The 11,965-nt window shown below is 36.3% G+C and overlaps 2 protein-coding genes across 3 annotated transcripts; one reads left to right on the top strand and one right to left on the bottom strand.

The window, feature by feature from the left end:
• Positions 456-5,009, top strand: LOC18610380 (agamous-like MADS-box protein AGL30). 2 transcript variants are annotated; one of them, XR_001926372.1, is made up of 12 exons: positions 456-539; positions 920-1,105; positions 2,016-2,075; positions 2,191-2,209; positions 2,339-2,403; positions 2,522-2,537; positions 2,640-2,701; positions 2,819-2,915; positions 3,171-3,218; positions 3,309-3,436; positions 3,674-4,387; positions 4,520-5,009. XR_001926372.1 is itself a non-coding variant. In XM_007046001.2 (12 exons), the coding sequence occupies exons 2-12, from the start codon at positions 921-923 to the stop codon at positions 4,529-4,531; spliced, it is 1,056 nt and encodes a 351-aa protein (XP_007046063.2). In that variant the 5' UTR covers positions 456-539; position 920; the 3' UTR covers positions 4,532-5,009. The 2 variants fall into 2 exon arrangements, 1 of the variants encoding a protein (XP_007046063.2); XM_007046001.2 differs by having other exon boundaries at positions 3,674-4,037.
• On the bottom strand, positions 9,122-11,106 carry LOC18610379 (expansin-A15). The gene is made up of 4 exons (XM_018116184.1): positions 10,991-11,106; positions 10,736-10,866; positions 10,332-10,644; positions 9,122-9,979 (listed from the first exon to the last, which is right to left on the bottom strand). Coding segments are annotated over exons 1-4 (753 nt in total). The 5' UTR covers positions 10,993-11,106; the 3' UTR covers positions 9,122-9,672.

The raw sequence follows: 11,965 nt of genomic DNA, 5'->3' as shown, positions 1-11,965 counted from the left end.
AAATTCTGTAAGTTGAGTTACCAAAGCAATAATTTTACCATATTTCAAGTCTCAGATAAGTAATCTACTTATTTTTTTGTTAACAAATGCTTCTCCCTTCTGAATGACGTACGAAACCATACTTTCTAGACATGCAAAGAAGATTAACCCAAAAACATATGACAGAACGGCAGTTTGATCTCCAAACAAATGTGAAAGTGGAACGTTTTAAGGTTTTAGTTTGATAGTTTTGCTGGCGCAAAGTGGGGTTTGGATTTGGGCTTGGGGGGTATTGGAGTTGGTTGGTTGTCCTGACGATCCCTATTCTCTAGCTCGTTTCCCACGACCGCTTTTGCCGCTCACCCGGTCGTGTAAATGCAACCCTATTTCTATGCTCACCATTTCACATCCTGCTTTCAACCTCTCTCTCTCTCTCTCTCTCTCTCTCTCTTTGTGCCCTTTGGTTCTCTCTTCTTTGGCTCAATAATCAAACCTGTTCCCCCTCCTTCAAGACGTTTGGATCATGCACTTTCAACTCGTCGTTTGATTTTGTTCATCGGGTATGCCTCTTTTTGATTCATGCCAATGAACCCAGCTTGATATTTACATGAATCTTAAAGACGTTTCGATCATGTTTCTTTTTAGCTTCTATAGTTATATGATATAAAGTCACAAAGAGATATTTCTGATAACCCCATTTCTAGTTGAGCCAAAGAAAGTGTTTTTGTTGTGTTTATGACATAAATTTCATTAGTTTAAGGATTTTTTTTTCCTCTGTCTTTGCAAGCTTGTGGTGACTTGATTCTCGGGCAATAAATTCTGCTAGTTTCAATTTTACAGGCGTTGGTTGATGAGGAATGTGAAAAGTATATTAGTTATAGCATCTTGATATTTGGTAGCCCTTGAGCATTCGGTTCTGAGTATTTGAATATATATGCAGGATGGGAAGGGTTAAGCTAAAGATAAAGAAGTTAGAGAACACAAATGGCCGTCAGGTGACCTATGCCAAAAGGAAACATGGCATCATGAAGAAGGCAAATGAGCTATCTATCCTATGTGATATAGAGATTATCCTCCTTATGTTCTCCCCGACTGGCAAGCCCTCTTTATGCAGTGGGAAGCGCAGGTAATTCGATTTTTATTGGTGAAATTTTAGGGGCAGCACCTCATACTTAGCTTTAAATAGGATTTGATGGAAAGCATCAAATTGGGTTTAGTATAGGTGTAGAGGATGCTCCAACAATTTTCAAAGATATACTCTCTGATTTGCTGCATACAATGGTGATGTCAGTAAAGCATTGCAATAATCCGCTTAGTATAGTAATAATATCAATGTCAATGTATGTTACCGGGAATGAAACATCCAGGAAATTTGCTTATATGCCGGAGGTTCTTTTACCATTTTCTTCTTTTGGAAAGGAGATCTTTCAGAGGAACTACATGGTTGAACATTTTCAGAATTAACTTATAAGATATTGATATATGTTGTTGCATTAACAGTTTTTCCAACACTTTAGGTAGCTTCATAAATTTGATTACCTAAGCAATGATGATTATTACAAGAATTTGATCTTCAGAAATACCATATTCTAAGGGGCAGGCAGGTTTTACTTTTTTTCTTGGATTGCATTCCGGAACTTGAATTTGAAAGAAGGAATTTGGATGCTTCATTTTGGAACAATAATCGAGCAATGGCATAAATATTTGTTTTTGTTCTTGGCAAGTTTTCATATTCATAGAAACAACTGATTGCTGTAAATTAGTTTTGGCTCTGAGAGACACATGCTAGTTGCAAAATCTGCTAAGGTGTCTGCAAGATATTATCAGTGAAGTAGGCAATGCGGATCCATACATAGTACTGATGTGGAGAAACTTAAGAGACTGCTTAACAATTGCATGCACATCAGTTATTTTGATTCAGTTTTCATAGGTTTTTTTCTACCTGCCAAAGTGGTTTTGGCAGGGTAAATTTATGCAGAAGGCTAGCTATTATCTATGATAGTAACATTCTTTTTTATTCTGCTTTGGGAATTCAGTAGCATTGAGGAAATCATTGCAAAGTTTGCTCAACTCACTCCACAGGAACGGGCAAAAAGGTATGGTCAAATTTTCTGTGCTGGAAAATCACATTACTGATTTTTATGCTTAAGAGTTTAATATTATATACTTATTCAAGTGGAATTGACTCACATTTTCATTCCTCTGGAACAGGAAGTTGGAAAGCCTTGAAGTAAGTCCTTCCTACAATCCATTGATCTCCTTTAGTAATGTTACTATCTTTGTTTATCAAATGTGTTTGGTGTTTGAAATGTCATCTCCCTTATCAATTACATAATTTCTTTTCTCTTTGAGAGTCTAGGCACTGAAAAAAACATTCAAGAAGTTGGACCATGATGTAAATGTTCATGAATTTCTGGGTACAAGGTATATGAGAGTCTTCTTCTTGGCACAATGCCTCTCAGTAAAATTTATTCTGCAAAATATTTTTAATAGGATTATGACTTTTCTTTTTTTTTTCTTTTTGCTTTTTCTTTTTCCCCAGTACACAAACAATAGAGGTATGTATGGCATGATGACCTGTTACCTTAATGTATTATGATAATTTATGCTGTTCAATCATTCTAACGTGCTTTCTGTATCTACAAAATTTCTATTGGCAGGACCTGACTAACCAAGCAAGGTTATTGCAGACTCAGCTTTCTGAAATACACAGGAGACTGAGGTGAAGACCAACTAATTTTTTGACTGTAGAGTTTTAGTTTTGTGTCTTTGCTGTTAATATCCTTCAGTATGCTATCTTTGGTCTTAACTTGTACTAATATTAGCATTGGCTACTCAGCTGTTGGACTAACCTAGACAAGATCAACAATGTAGAACATTTGGGGCAAGTGGAAGATACACTCAAGGAATATCTAAATCAAATTCAAGCCCATAAGGTGTGCCTTTCATTTCGCTAAGTACTTAGATCTTTTGTAATGCCTGCTAGGGGGCATGTGCTGGAGTTTGCTTATTTAACCAAGGAAAAAACAAATTAGTTATTTGCTGCAAGAAGTGAAATGATGGAAATTTCATAGCAGTGTGCAGATTGAAAACTACATGAACTTTTAATCTTCTTTCTAAATGCTTAAAGAATGAGTGCCGCATGTGTTCTTACACTTAAGACTCTAACTTATCTACCTTTCTTTTGGCAGGAAACTTTAGGAAAGCAACAGCTTCTATCATTAGAATGCACAAGTCAGGTAAGATTGTGAGATGTCTTGGGAATCTTTTCCTGCTCAGTTTACTCAATGTCAAAAGAAAATAGTATCTTAACCAGCCTTTTCTTGCAGTTCCAAAATGAAATGCATGTACCCTTTAGAATGGGCGCTGAGCAACAGCTGCAACCTCTCGCATGGATACCTAATAATGACAGTAGACACATGGCCTTACCCGAGGACCCAAATTTGATTACCCACAGGTTTCCTACAAATCTTAATACTACTAAATTTTCACTGATCTGTATTACTATCCCTAATTTTGATGGCATGTTTGTTTTAAATGAATCTTTTGTAAAACTTGACATGCATATGTTAGTACCTACAAGAGTACACAAAATGCATGTAAATAGTTTATATTTATTTCAATTTATTACGTGCATAAGATGATGAAAAAGGCCTACTGGAATGTATTATGATGCTGATATGTAATACCCCAGGGATGTGGAGTGCTCTGCAAGTTCTTCTTTTGGAAGTTATTCCGGTTACTTTGGCACTGCTAAAAGTTCTGAACTGTCTAGTTCTGGACAAGAAAATGGCATACTCAACGATTTGAGTGGTAATCCATCATTACAGCTGCAACTGGGTGGACAATACCCCTACTTGTCATATAATCTCAATATACTTAATGATGCCAAATTCCCACCGGTGGCAGAGATGAACTTTCAGGAAACTCCTGCAGATTATAATGTTAATGGAGTCCTAGAAGGTCCTAGAGCTGGATATGACACAACCCAAGGTAGTTGGGCTTCCACCTCTGGGCCATGTGCTGTTACTATGTTTGATGAGCCTTTGTATTCGCGAGTAAGTATTTCCCCATTACTCCCACTATGCTTTTGATTTCTATAGCAGCGTTTCATGTTTCACCGACTGTTTTTCTGTAACTTCAAAATGATTGAGCAATCTATTGGTAAATATGTGACTCTGTGTGCATGCAAATATATGTGAACAATATTGGAATTATCACAATATTGCTCTAGAATAATATATAGGCTGTAAGCTTGTATTAATTTTCTTCATTCAAAGAAAATTTATGGAAAAAAGAAGGATTGTATCCAAGTATGCTTTTGCTTACTGTAAATCTATCTTCTATGTCAACGTTTATTCTCCTAGGATGACAAGAAGAGTACATGGGATTTTTGCTAGATGGCAAGGTACTAGATTAAGGGATGGCATATTGACTTCCCTTCTTGCTCTTCAGTTGTTACTCTGTTTAGGTTTTTTAACCTGACGACAGGATTTTAATTTCATGTTTCTTATCCATATACTGATTGTTTTTGTTGCAGCAACTAAACTGAGATTCAGGAAGAGTGATGCTACCATTCCATCCCATCCAACTGAGCAGGCTATGGAGAACCTGGTAATGTGCATGTGAAAAAATTTACCCAATCCACGGAAATTTGTCTACTTGTCTCAAAAACGGTTTTCACTGCCATGCAAAAACTTGGAATCAGCCAATGAGATGTATAGCACGACTACAACAACATAGGAATTTGCCTTTTAATAGTGATGAACCTCAGAATTGAGTGGTGCTGATTCCCTATCAAATGAGGCACCACATGACCTGTTATAATTTCTGTATACAACAAATCATATTTTAGTACTAGGTTTTCCTGACCTATTTTTGCCTTCACCTTTTGATTTACAGACAGGCTACTTACTGCCTTCCCCTCCTCCCTGTCAATTTTTTAGCTGTAAATAAAACACATGTAGCAGAAGACATTGATTGTAAATCAAAACAAACAAACAAAAAAAAAAATACTATTATTTTGGTTTCTTCAATATCAAAAACCCTTTCTGTTGTTGCCCCATGAATGCATGCAGAACTCTTGTACTCTTCTCCTCGTTAATAACAACTTTAGCCAAGCATTGATCTTTACTCTTTGATCTTACCCTTGCATTCTATCTGTATGAAACACTGTTCTTGACCAAAAGGAAATTAGACTTCAGAGAGAAACTATGTAGTGTTGGCTTACACATTCGAAAGTTGATACCAGGTGGCATTAACCTTAGCATCTTTGAAGGCATGCATGACAGCAACTCCTGCACTGAGTCTACATTGACATCGACATTAAAAAATGTATGGTTTTGATGCCTACTTCTTACACAGTAGAATGGGGACTGGATGTCCAGAGATTGGGACATCCATCTCCCTTTCCCCTAGGCCAGGCTGGATCACACTAGTTTAAGATGCTCTTCTAATTTATGAAATCATTTCATTACTGTTAGTCTTCTAGAATCTTAGACAAGATTCGTATCACGTGCTTTATGTGAAAATAACGAAATAATATTTTAAAAAATTATTTAAGATCTTACAAAATCAATAAAATAAAAAAAAGAAATTAAATATACTTACGAAAATATAAAAAATTTACGATTTTTAGTCTTTGATGATAATTTACGTTCACACGAAATACAGTAATAAAAAAAGATTCATTAAAAAAAGTCAAGAGAAAGTATAAGATGAATCACAAGCTTACAATCCCTTATCCGACTTACACCCAAAACTTTTTTTTTAAATATAGACATTCATTGAATACTCTCCCTGACTTATTTATAAAATTAAGTAGAAGAATTTTATCATTAAGATTTTGATATCTTAATTTAACTAGAATTAAGGCTATCTCAACAAAATATGCTAATCTAACTGAAATTCAAGATTATCCCAATAGTGATGGCAATGCATATTCTCAACAACTTGAAAAGTCTCACCCCTTGAATATTCCCATGACAAGAAAATTTTTTGACATGCTAGCCTCCTGGATATTTGGCTAATTAAAGAAGCATCTCCACAGCTCAGCTGGATATTGATATGGTGGTGACTTTTGAATGAAAAGGACATCCAGAAGCCATGGCTTTAAGGTCCCCAGCTAACACAAATCAAGCTTTTTGATGAACCTCAAAAGTTAGAAGGAGATGGACCCTTCTTTGATTCATCAATGAGATGATGGAAAAGTCAGTGTATCAATTAATTTCCATGGATACAGTTTTGTTGTAGGGTTTATTTTTCTTTGCTGAGGGGAAGGGCGTGATTTGATGTAAGAGACAAGAAAGGCACATTACACTTATGCAAATGGTCCTTAATCCTTTATAGCTGTATTGTTTTTAGAACATGGGATGTTTCCAAACAAAAACATCATAGAAATTGGGGAGTTTGTCTTTGTAGTGACCAAATGTCTTTTGTTTTTGAAAAGAAATATATAAAGATTTAGAATTGTTTCCACCAACAATTAACAATATAATCAAAATTATTATTCTAATAACTCACTCTAAACAGCAATAACATGATTAGTACTGGTACCAAGAGACATTATAATACAAGTAATCCATAACATTAAGCATATATCAAAATATTATAATTGATTCTAAACTTTCACTCTCTTAACAGCACAGTCAAATCAAAACCTTAATTACCTTTATGAAATTATGTCATTGTGCTATAGTAACCTATTACAGTGAACCTTCGTACAGCACATATTAAACAGTGATATTATGATCTATAATCAATTTCATAAATTTTTTGATGCAAAAAATTTATCTGAGTGACAATTATAGAGCATATAATTCATAACATTGCTTTCATATTTACAAGTACATTATTACATATTTATTCCATATTCACTCAACTAATAATGCCGTCTCAATGTATAATACTTATTCACTATCATTTAATCGCATAATATCATTTTGTAAATGTATAAATATAAAAGTTCAAAAACTTTGTAAAATATATATTTTAAAAATTCTTAACATTTTATTTATTAAAAATTTATATTTTGGTGAAAATTGAGAAATGGGCTTCCGAAAAACCCGGATTCAAAGCCCAAATTGAAAGAAATTGAAATTTCAAAATTTAATACAAAAGAAAGGAAAAAAAAAGGGAAAAGGAAAAGTAAAAGGTAAAAGCATTATCTTTTTTGTTTTGTAATAAGCTGAAAAAGAGGAAAAAGATCTGGTACGTCGGGACTCGACCAATAAAAAAGATACACGTAATAAAGCATAAGATGCGGCGACTCACATGGGGCAACTGTCCGAAGATGCGTGCCCATGACTTTGATCGTCAGACAGAACATAGAAAAAAATATCGTATCCGTATCGTTGTCCAATGAAACGGAGAGACCACACACAAAACACGAACCGTAAGCGTAGGGGAATACCAACCGTAGATACGGTCTGAAGGCCACGTCAGCAAGTCGTCGTGGAGACCGAGAACATCGCCGATTGAATCAACTTTCACGTGGCTCGAGATTGTGTCAGGTCAGCCTCACAGTCACAGTATGCACCAGAGAGAGACAGAGAGAGAGAGAAAGAGAGTTGACCCATCAATCACCACTCTCCATGATATTTTTTTTCTCGTTTTTTTTTTGAAAAATTAATTATAATATTATTTATAATAATATTTTTTACAAAATATGATTAACTTTTTTTCTTTATTTCTGTCAATTTCAGACAAAAAAAAAAAACAATTGATGGGAAATAAATGAAATTTCCAAGAAACGTCATGGCTGATTCTCCTCTAAAATTATTATTTTCAGTCAAAATTAAATTAGAACTATAGAAAATGAAATTTCTAGAGACATTTATATGTGCAAAAAATTATCTAAAATGTTAATTAATTATATTTTTAAATTTAAAATTCCAATATAATAATAATTAAATGAAGAAATAATTGCATAAACACCAGTAAAAGCAAAGATATTTGATTTTTTTTTCTTGGTTAGGATAGATTCTCTTTGTAGGAGTCACGTTAGGCAGCAGATTTGAAACTGGGAACCAAATCTATATTGAAAGAGATGGCCAGGCAAGAGACAAGCCTAATGCAAAGAAACACTGATATGAAATGTCATCCATTTTTTTTATTTTTTTGCCAATTTTTCATAGTCCAAACAAAATACAGTGGGACAAACACTTATTTGTTCTTTTATTAGTAAATTTTGTTCACCTATTATTAGTTATGTTGGCTAAGGATAGAATTTCAAAACAGATATTCAAGTTTTAATTTTCACACCAAAATGTGGTGATTTTTTAGATTTCTATGAGTGAGAAATTCAATGCATGTCACTTTCCCTAGAAAAATGCCAAGAAAATATTAGGAATTTAACCATGGTAGACCAGACAATTTTTTCGAATTTAATTGATTCTCTTTTTGACATGTCACCCAAATTCCAGTTAGATTTTTATCATATGAGGAAAGAGAAGGATGCAATTCTGTTATATTATCGATATTATTTTTGACAGTGTATTAAATATAAATTCGATCATACAAAAATTACAAGTTGAAATGCCTTTAGAAATGGAAATTCCAAGAAATTGTTTGCAGGGTTTCCCTAACTTATGAACTCCAAATTATGGCTTTTACATGGCTTCAAAAGCCATGTCCTGCCCATGAATGTGAACTTTTTATGGATAGTATCAGTTCTTGAATAACTGTAGAGCTTTGCATGGATTGGCATTTTGGGTTTTCCTCCTTCACTTCAATTGTGAATGGTATTGCATCTATGGTGGTGAGCAAAGACTGCAATTTGAAAGAGCAAGCACAGCCAAGCTTTGTCGTCTAGGAGCTAGGAATTTCAGGAATATCAGTTCTTGGAACAACTGTGAATCTTTGCATGGATTGGCATTATGGGTTTTCTTCCATCACTTCAATTGTGAATGGTATTTGCATCCTTTGGTGGTGTGAGCAAAGATTGCAATCTGAAAGAGCAAACACAGCTAGCTTTGTCTAGCAGCTAGGTACTACAAGAATTCTCCCATCATGATATAAAGTTATAGGCTAAAGACCCTTGAACTTGCAAAGTTGGATAGACCTAATTGACATGGAAGCTCCCATGTAGTGATGAATCTTGCTTTCAGTGATTGGCACAATCATGAGCAGTGAAGAACAGAAATGATAGAACATGGAGAATTATAAATCAAGAGTTTTACTTTCCAATACTAGATGGAAATTGCTACTTTACAAATTACTCTCTCATACATATATATATAAAAAAAGCCCAAGGACCATAATTCAGCCAAAGCTGATCAAAATGACCTTACAAAGCCAAAACAATGCTTCTACATTCTCACCATCAACCCAAGGTGGCTAAAAATGAAAAAAGAGTACCTATTACTAGTTGGCGGGTGGTAAAAGACCACCTCTGCCATCTCCTGCTTTACAAGCAGAAGGAAAAATGACCCTTAAAATACCAAAAAAAAAAAAACAAAGACAGGGTCCCCTTAAATGGGACATACCCCCCTCCATAGTAAAGCTAATTAAAACCCAAAGTGAAAAAAGGGCTATTTTAAAATAAGCCCTTTCTCACTTCTGACCCAAGAAGCCCAAGACATGGCCTCTTCATAAATATAGTATAATCCCTAGCTAGGTGTACTAAAAGTCAAGCTAGTTAATACTTGGTATATGCTAGTATTTAATGAAGGAAGAAAAAGAGGGGGGGTGGGTCTAGCGGAATTGGGCGCCAGCGAAGGTCTGCCCGAAGGACCAGCCAGCTGGGGCAACATTGTAGGAGACCACAGTACGGCCGTCGCTTGTTGTGACCTTAAATGAGAGGCTTTGGCCGTTGAGATAGTTGTTGCTTTGCCAGTTCTGGCCCCAGTTCCTGGACATAGGCTGCCAACCAGTCCTTGAGCCTTTGATGGCCACGGCATGCACGTCGCCTGCACCGCCAACGTTGGTGATGAGGATTAGGTTGAAGTAGGAGTGGCCATTGATTGTGAACCTGATCCCTCCCCTTCTCGTGCATGGTACTCTAACAAACGAAAAAACCAAAGGTAGGTAAGTGAGGTGAACTGAAGAGTAACTACCTTTTCAAGATAAAAACAAAGTATTCACTGGAGGAAACTGTTAAAAAAAAAGTCACATCCTCATTTTACTGCCTTAATACAGACATTGGACCACAAGATATGGGGAGCAGAGTTAAGGGTTTGTGTCAACTGCAGTTAATTTTGAAATTGCTGAGAATATTGGAAAGTTAAAGCTCATTCAAAGACTGGTTGGAGATCTAACTAAACCTCTTTAGAAAACTCAGTTAACGGGAGAAAAGGCAACTAGTGACAAAAGATTAGAAAAAAAAAAAACTTCAAGAAGACTACTAAGCATACCTTTTGTATGCAACAGGCACAATTCCAGCTCTGTATTGAGCAATGTGTTGGAAGACAGGCTGAGAGAGGTCAAAGTGATGCAGAGGAGGGTTGCACCAGCCTCCTGCATTGTTAGGGAGAGCATTGTTTGGAGGGCAGAAATTGGTGGCAGTGACCACAATGGAGCCAGGCAGGCACCATTTCCCATCATTCACACACTTAATCTCGTAGCAAGACCCACAGCTCAGCCCATTGTTGAACAAAGCTGTGCTCAAAGCTGCAGTGTTTGTCCCATAACCCTGGCTATACAGGTTTCCATAACCACAAGCTCCACCTGCAAATAAGTTTAAGAAATCAGTCAAATGAGAGGGTCCTGTTTAGCTGCCGTACGTTGTACCAAAACAGTTGCTTCATTTGGTGCATACCCATTGTTCCTGAAGCATCACTCCCACCATAGAAGGTCGCATGCGCATTAATCCAACCACCACCATCTCCATGAACAGCTGAGACCATTGCAAGAAAACCCACCAAGAAAACCCCAGCAAAAGCCATTTTCCTGCACACAAGTAAGTGAACTCTTTTAAGCACTTTGCTCAAAATGGTAAAACTTGCTCTGTTATCTTTAAACCATAATAGTATATGTTTCAAAAGGGAAAATGTGAGAAGGATAAGAGGATTACATGAAGATTAGAGTGTGAGAAACAAGAGGAGAAAGAATAATGTGAGGCAGTTGAGTGAAGCAAATGGGGAAGGGGTGAGGGGGATTTATAGAATTTTTGGGCAGGTGGGGTGGGAGGAGGGGCTGGAGACTATTTAGCCACCGTTACAAGTTACAACTTACACTAACTAACACTTTTGCGCTATTGGGACCAAAAATAAATAGCCCAAATTTTTAAAAAAATAAAAAGAAAGAATTTAAGAGTACAAAAGGTAAGAGTCTTGTGACAGTGAAAAACTTGAAGGCACATGCTTGGGGGCTTAGAGAGAGAGACAGAGGCTTGTTTTTTGTGGCTTTGAAACCGCGTGGTTTTGTAGCTTTCTAAATCAGAAATTGCCCTAAAATCTAAGTGGGCCATGCCGGTTTGCTTGCCCTTGATGCCTTGAGCAACTTCCAAACCCACATGCAAAAGAAAGCATCGCCCATTTGCCGCAAAATACCCCTTTTCTCCCTTTTGTTCTCTCTGCAGCTCCTGCTCTGTTTTTTCACCCCACCCTCTGTTTTTTTTCCCGCCCTCTTCTCTCTCTCTCTCTCTCCTGTCCCTATCTGTCTTTTACTATTTACTATTTAATATATTTTTACAGCTACAGCTTGGGTTTCTTTTACTTTTTTTTTTATTAATTGGGTCCTGCCATGGCACATGCTCCATTTGTATGAACATCGACATTGAAGAACAGAGCCAGCCAGCAATTTCTCTTTGGTGGTACAGACTGCGGCCGTTAAGTAGGACTTGAACGAGGTGCTGGGTGAATTTAATAAACCAAATCTTTTCTGGTATACGAATTTAAGTTGATTTATTGACTTCGCTATTTTCTCCTCTGCTTTCCCAAATTCCATTCCATCCCCTTCATTTACTCGCCCATGGGACAATCCATTTGCAATTCCATGTGCAAATTTGACCATGTTGTCAAGAAAACTTTTGAAAGGCCAGAGTCAG

The sequence above is a fragment of the Theobroma cacao genome, chromosome 2 (genome assembly GCF_000208745.1).
Source record: "Theobroma cacao cultivar B97-61/B2 chromosome 2, Criollo_cocoa_genome_V2, whole genome shotgun sequence".
Taxonomy (NCBI): domain Eukaryota; kingdom Viridiplantae; phylum Streptophyta; class Magnoliopsida; order Malvales; family Malvaceae; genus Theobroma; species Theobroma cacao.
Note: the sequence above shows the minus strand (reverse complement) of the source record. Positions and strands in the feature narration are given on the sequence as shown.

Coding starts and splice junctions, on each gene's coding strand:
- LOC18610380 (XM_007046001.2), top strand. CDS start 921: ATGGGAAGGGTTAAGCTAAAGATAAAGAAGTTAGAGAACACAAATGGC. Junction 2,702..2,818: donor GAAATACACAGGAGACTGAG/GTGAAGACCAAC, acceptor TTGGCTACTCAG/CTGTTGGACTAACCTAGACA. Junction 2,916..3,170: donor ATCAAATTCAAGCCCATAAG/GTGTGCCTTTCA, acceptor TTCTTTTGGCAG/GAAACTTTAGGAAAGCAACA.
- LOC18610379 (XM_018116184.1), bottom strand. Junction 10,645..10,735: donor TGATGCTTCAGGAACAATGG/GTATGCACCAAA, acceptor ACTTATTTGCAG/GTGGAGCTTGTGGTTATGGA. Junction 9,980..10,331: donor GTGCCTGTTGCATACAAAAG/GTATGCTTAGTA, acceptor TTCGTTTGTTAG/AGTACCATGCACGAGAAGGG.